Consider the following 7,234-nt stretch of genomic DNA (forward strand, 5'->3'; position numbering starts at 1 on the left):
CGTACACGCACACACACACACACACACACACACACACACACACACACACACACACACACAATGGAATAACCGACTACAGTCTGTATTTGTGCGCCCTGAAATTAATTCCATGTCCTTCAGAAGGCAGCTTATGAAAAGGAGTTTGGGACGGAGGCTCTGTAATCAAGTTACATTTTCGTCTGTTTGGATTGTCTTGCCTACCAGGACCGCGTACATATTTGGTACCACCGCACGATACAAAAAGTGAGATTTAATACAAGTGCCTTAACACAAATTCTGCCGTGACTCTTGATAGAGCGCAAACGTTGGCTCAGGGCAAACAATCCAAAGCATGTCAGTCTGTGTCATTGCATTGACAGATTCAGGCAGGAGCAATTTCTGTTGAATCTGGAAAAAAAAAGTGAAAATATAATTTTGAGTTTCTCACGACAATCACATTGAACACCTTTGGTGAGATACAGCTTTTGCCTGTTTTTTTTTTTTTTTTTTGTGGTCACACTTGACATGTTCTGTTCCAGTAAAATGATGTCTTGGCCTGGATTTTCAATCCAGGTTCAATTACACAATTCCAACTTGATGATTGTCGGTGTGTTCTGATTTTATTTGACCAACTTTGGCCGTGTAATTTATAACTGACCCACATGCAATTTTGCTTTTGTGTTTACACTGCGTAACACATGAAACAATGACCGAAGTGCATGCTAGCATCTCCGGCTGGTGACACATTAACAATAAGATGTAAAAAAATGCAAGTAATAGTGCCGCAGTGTTTAGTTGGCACTGGCTGACCCGTTTCACCATTCCTATATCCTCCACATTACCCCACTGGCGTCTGCAGGGTTTTTTTTTTCTTATTTAATCACGGACATACATTTAATTAAGCATATTTACATAATATTCAAGGAGGAGCTCAAGGCAAAAATAAATGCTTTGTAAGGTGATATTCTCTTTCTGCAAGTATTTTTTTTGTTACTTAATCATGGACATACACTAAATTAGACATATTTACAGAACATTTAAGGCGGAGCTCAAGGCAAAAGAAAAAAAATCCTTGCAAGGGTATATTCTCTTTCCCCACCAGTAGTCTTATCACGGTGTTCTGGTTAATATTACGTCAATAGAATAAGAATCGCGGCTCACCTCTTCTCTGGGTTTAGTCACGTGATGTTCACAATGTGAGCCCGGGGGCGATTTGAAGTCAATTTCATTCGACAGGAGAGGGTGGTAAAGGACAAAATGGCAGCGCCCTGACATTGATGAAAATAGATGGATCCATCGGCTTAACTCTTATTCCGCAAACACAATTTTAATCAGACGACCGCGTTTAGAACGTCTACCGTCATTGCAAGGAAATGTTTTTGCCTCACTTGTGATGTGGAAATGCACTCCCTCGCATTCAGTACTTTGTCTGCTTGACATATTTTTCACATAACATGCTTACCCAGTGGGGTTTTTTTTCTCCGCACATGCGTGACTCATCCCGGGATAAGTCATTCCATGCCTTGATCCATAGCTTCAATGCCAGTTGACTCTCCTGGCCTCCAAGCAATATGCGTGTGCTTAACACAACCAAAAAGTTGATACCAAGTCAAAAGAACCATGCTAGTTTCGGCTATCTTGAGTCCTCTTTCTCCACCGAGGCTTTCCATCTGTCCAGCTCCACCCTATCTGTTAAGACAGGGGCTAAATAGCAAGCCTGGTCTTTATCCCCCTCAGTGCTCTTGCGCGGGCAAAATGGAATACAGAGACATAATGCCGCCTGAGTCAAACAGTCAAAGGCGGCCCCTTAAATTGCTTCCAATCCCCTTAACAAATCTGATGGAGAGGCTATGAATAACTCAGGGAACGCTCGTCTGCCATGATTTCTTGCCTGTCCTCTGCTCCCTGAGAAGTCAGAACCTCCGTATCAACTTGAATTACCTCACCACGTGCCACCTTTTCAGCTCTCGTAATATTTGGAACACACTGGCCTTCGGAGCGCCATTTTTCTATCAGCTCACTGCAGACAAATGACAACCCGCTATCACATGGACGCAGAATGGAAGGCAATGTTGACAGAGTGATTTCCTTGCTTAATGTGTTGCATACTTTAGTGGCTAGTTGAGTAGAGATTGGTATAGAATTTAGCCTGAGAGTGAGGCAGTGGACGGATTGAGAGAATCACTGCGTTGCAACAATGCCTCCTTTCTGGTGTCTTACTCTACAGAGGTTGGGTAAGGTTTATTTTGAAGTTGGTAATGATCAGTGAGAGTGCACACAAATTGTGCAGCATAAGAAACATCATATATTTGCATAACACTTGTATTGCACATTTGAAACTCGAGCGAAATGAAAAACTTTAAAATTACGTGAGCATAAACGTGCTTAAAATGTAATCACATCCGTCAAGATGACTTTGACGATCGCAACCATGACAGACAAGTAGGACAACCGCGACAGTTCATTCATGCGGGCAACGCAGCCGTGTGGCGCAAAGGCTTGATGTGTGCAGAAATGTTGGCGCACGCACTGGCTTGGGTGGGCGGGACAGTTTATCCTTTCAAGTTTCACAAGACCAGTGAAACGCATCGGAGAGCTGAAATAATTAAGCAATTGTAGATGGCCTCTTTTTGTAGTTAAGAGATTTCCTCCGCTTTGTTGTGATTGTTCTGTGAGGCCATTCTATCTCCAAAGGACAAGGGTTGTGTTGCATCTGCTGTCTCTTCCCGCGTGGCTCCCTTTTGTGCGTCTTTTAGCTGCAGCCCTTCGCACCGAAGCACGCCTGTAATTACCCTGCGACACGACATACCACTTAGCGCAAAGAATCCCTGTCGCTCCCGTTACGCAAGTAGCGCCTGCCCTCCCACACAAACACATTTTTAAACTCCAGTATGTATGCGACTTTCCCTGAGTGTCGGAGTGTGACAGCAGCACTCGCTCGCTCGCCGGGGCCACTAATGCTCGGCACTGCTCATATCAGCTGCGGCCTCCAATTCTGGCTGCAGTTTACTTGTCAACTCAAAGCAGATTTATGACACAGTGCGTAACAAAATACCCAGTCCAACGGAAAAGAAAAAGCTATAAATGTAGAAGTTAAACTAAACTGACAATTTATACAAAGAACACAATAATTACTACATAAATTAGAAATTTGTGTCCGTATTTTTGTCTTTATGGCAGTAGGGCACTTCCTGGTTCACAGAGGGTGACAGTGAGTTTGGTCGTACCATTTTTTTGTAATCCTTCATGAGGTTAAAACAGTTATATGGATTTCCTCAAACATGAACAAGACTAGCGTCTTTGACAGAATCTGAAAAATAGCTGTGAAAGGTACCTGATAAATTGTTGCAAAAATATGTCAATAAATTCCAGTTCTATACCTTTTGTCCAAATCATTGCAAAAAAATGCCATCCCTCTCCCAATTTTTTCTAATTGTTGCTAACTGAGAAAAGTAATATCAGACCACAATTTTTTTAAGCAGATTTCGAACATGATTGCAAGCAACAGACGAGTCAAACAAACAGGCTGAATTTCTGGTGTATGTGTGTCAGAAATCATATTCTCTTCTTTATACTGATACTCCGAAGCGACTTATAATCGGGAAAAATGTGCGTTACCTTACCGTCACCATATTTTGCCATCTTTCTATGACTCTAACATGTAGCAGGATGTCAACAAAGGTCTCGTTTTTAGGAAAGTAGTAACAGTGTCAATGAAGTATGTTGAAGTGATACATCTCAACTGTTCTAACATCGTTGTAGGTCGGGGAGTCGTTTAACCTGGCTTGTTAGCCGGCGTTGTAGAGCATTTTCACCACTTGTGCATGTACACATGCTTTTCTGGTGAACGTTTTCCTAATTCAATCATCTGACACCGCATTTTATTTTGAAGGATAATGCTGTCAGATGATATAGAAAAGACATTCAAGTTTTTTGTATATATATTTTTTTGTGGTATGTTGATTGTTTGAACTATTTTAGGCAACTACAAATATTTTTGAGTGGTCATCAAGTGCCATTTGCAGGGTCCCAATCCTCTGTGAAGAGCGGGGATTCTCTGTAATCCATTAGACAGGCTGAGACGTCACTAAGAAATACTTGAAAAGCACCAGTACAAAAACTGAATGTATCCCGACACAAAAGCTGTGCAAGTAATGGAACCTAAGTCGGTCTAAGTAGCCATCGCTCTCGGCGGGGGGCGGGGTGGCGTCTTTGTATCGAGCACATCCTCTACTTTGGGCAAATCATTTTTATTTATGCCTCCGTAGAACGACGTTAACTCAGATGAGTCTCTGGAATGAAAGTAAACATCAGGAGGAAACCGTAAAACCTGTGTTAAAAGTGAGCAATGGTGGCGGCAGACGGGTTTATATGGTTCGCAAACGACGCTTTCCAAGGCTGACATTGGATATAAGTAGGTGAAAGAGACAAACACTGGGATGGAGGAGGATCATTTGTGAAAAGAACTCCTTTTTTGAGTTCATCAAATGGATTAATACTCCCCATCTTTTCCTGAAACGGGAAAGCCATTCTGGGAGTGTCTGCAAGTACACCGTGTTCAGAATGGCTTTGCATAGAGGTTTTAGATTAAACACAAATGAAAAGTTTTTTCATTTCTGATGAGTGAGCCAATACAAATGAGCCCCCATTTGCCTACACATTTCAACTCACAGTGTAAGTAGAGGAGAAATCTTTGTGCACCCTGCTTGGCGATGGCAAGCCTGAAGACCGCAAAAGTGTCAAAATTATTGATATTTTAGTCAAAGAAGTCGTGGAGTAGTGGCAAAAGTTTTCCACAGATAAAACTTGGCAAGATGATGCCCCGCAGGGAGATTGAGGAATGTTTACCGAATGATCCGCTCTCTCCACAAAAACTAATCAACCAATCACGGCTGGATCCTGCCTAAGAGGCCTGATTGGCTGATTAAGGCGAAACTCATCAACGCGCCACCCGGCGCGTCTTCAACGCTTTGCTTCCTCGAATCTTAGAGTTGTCATTTTAATTAGAAGTACATCTCATTTTGTAAAAATAAATAAATAAACAGATAAAATAGTACAATTACAGATTCAACTCATGTACTGAAATGAACACATCGACTGAGATATATAAAATATCACTTTGATAACTTGCCATAAAAAAGGAACACAAAGAAATGTTCCCATTTCACTCTGACATCTTTCCTTGCAAGCCTGCGTGTGTGTGAAATGGCTCTTGGTATGTGGTGTGCAATGCAAACTATACAGGACAGCATTTTGCAAGTTGAATTTCCTCTTGACGGATTTGAATTTAATCAGTATTATTAAAAAAAAAATAATAATAAATCTGCCACTTTTCATTACCCGCATCATTCACTCCTCTTGTTATCTTTTGCGGCCGGTCTTGTTCTCACCTTCACTGCGCCTTTCACGTGTTCAGTTACAGGCTAGAGCAACACATGGAGAATGCAGGCAGATCAATGCTAGTAAATATTTCATGTCCAATTAGCCATTGCTGGGCCAGGAAATCCTGTCGGACTCGATGGTTGTTTCCTCCCGCTGCCCAATTGCCCTTTTTACCACCAAACATGCCTTGATGTGGATCTCCAGAAAGCATTGAGATATGCAGGGCTTCCCCTGACTCAAATTGAGGCAGAGGCAGTACCATTCTGACGCTGTGCCTCTGAACTGTGAATATACTGTTTTTATTGACATTTTACACAATGTTGTAGCTTCACTGGAATTGGGGTATGTGACAGACTTTTTATTTTATTTTTTTTTTTTTAATGTCCTGAGATACACAGCTCCCTGAATGTCTTAAAACTCATCCTGAAGATAATTGCCCCAATTATTCTAAATATTCCCCGACTGCTGCCTCTTTTACAGCCAGGAGTTACGTAAAGGGGCAAAAAAAAAAGTGTAAAAAAGTTTTCGTTAAAGAGGGGAAAACACGCAGCATGCAATTGCCTCAATGTCGCTGATGAGAAACTGCTCCATCGTCATCGCTGCTTATAGATCAAATATAATTTGCCTGATTTAACCAATCGCCTTTTCGCCTTTCAGATTTGTTCCTGACAACAGAAGGGCCAAAGTTTGAGACTTGGATCAGCAAGGTATGTTCAAAATTCCCTTGCAACAAGAAAAGTAAAAAAACAAAAAAACAAAACAAAAAAACAAAAAAAAAAAAAACAGTTATGCTGACACTGTATTGTATGGCGCCTGTTGCCAGAGTTTCAGTCAGCAAATGAACAGGGAGTTCTCCAGTTAAGGATGTGCCACGCCCCAAAACCGTTTAGGATCATCTTTCAATCTGTTAGCTTCGAATTCTGCCATGAATTTGTTGCCATTAGGGATGACTGTCCAAATCGTCGACTGTGCCAATTCGTAGTCTCAACAGAACTTCGTCTGGGAGACTCCCTTTCGAAAGTCAGAGACAATTTCAGCCTTCACAGACAGCAAGATTTGCTTCCGTTTACCGCACGTTTTCAGACCATGTGCGCCGTGCTTCCGGAAGTACAACAATATACCGAGTCAATCACGAGCATTGCTAAGCAACGTAGGAGGAACCCGCGCTGTACATTTTGTTCATAAACAAGAAGTTTGACTGTACTATATCCCAGTTTAGTTAGGGATTTGGCAGCGTCTTGTGGCATCACTTGCAAACGGTGAGGTTTTCAGTGAATAGCCAGTAGTATGTTTGAATAGTGAGCCAAAAACAAGAAGAGAATTACTCTAGGTTGGTTTACTTTGTGGATAGCCTGTGTTCTCTCAAACATTAGGAGGATGCACCTCCTTATTTTACTTCTCTTTTCCATCAACCTTACGGAAATGGGACCTGGTACGTACTACTTATTGCCGATTTGCAGTCTAATGTTTGTGCATTTAGTGTTGCCGATTGTTTCTGGAGCAATAAAAATGCAGTGTTGTTCTTCAACACCCCTGCCCCCTTACTCCTCCACAACCCGAAGTTGTTAACCTCCTGATCAGAGACGATGAGTCATGAAGCACCCACGCCTCTGTTCATTTGTGATCCGTGAAGCTTCAGTGGGCTGCTGGATTGTTGGCTGCTGCTGCTGCTGCAGGACTAGTTAATATTCTGCCGGTGCAGAGCCAGTGGAGACTGTGTGTGTGTGTGTGTGTGTGTGTGTGTGTGTGTGTGTGTGTGTGTGTGTGTGTGTGTGTGTGTGTGTGTGTGTGTTGTGAACCCAGTACACTGTGATCTAACTGCAGCTGACAGGCAGGTTTGAGGGCTCTCTCCAGGGTCCACCTTGAGTGTGTG

The 7,234-nt window shown here is 42.3% G+C and overlaps 1 protein-coding gene across 1 annotated transcript in view; it reads left to right on the plus strand.

Moving 5' to 3' along the window:
* itfg1 (integrin alpha FG-GAP repeat containing 1) overlaps positions 1–7,234 on the plus strand; it is an 88,037-nt gene that overhangs the window by 12,834 nt on the left and 67,969 nt on the right. The window contains exon 7 of the mRNA XM_019876392.1: positions 6,019–6,068. Within this exon, the coding sequence (XP_019731951.1) occupies positions 6,019–6,068 (50 nt within the window). The remainder of the gene's footprint in view (positions 1–6,018; positions 6,069–7,234) is intronic.

This window comes from Hippocampus comes, unplaced genomic scaffold (assembly GCF_001891065.2).
Source record: "Hippocampus comes isolate QL1 unplaced genomic scaffold, H_comes_QL1_v1.1 scaffold150, whole genome shotgun sequence".
Lineage (NCBI taxonomy): Eukaryota > Metazoa > Chordata > Actinopteri > Syngnathiformes > Syngnathidae > Hippocampus > Hippocampus comes.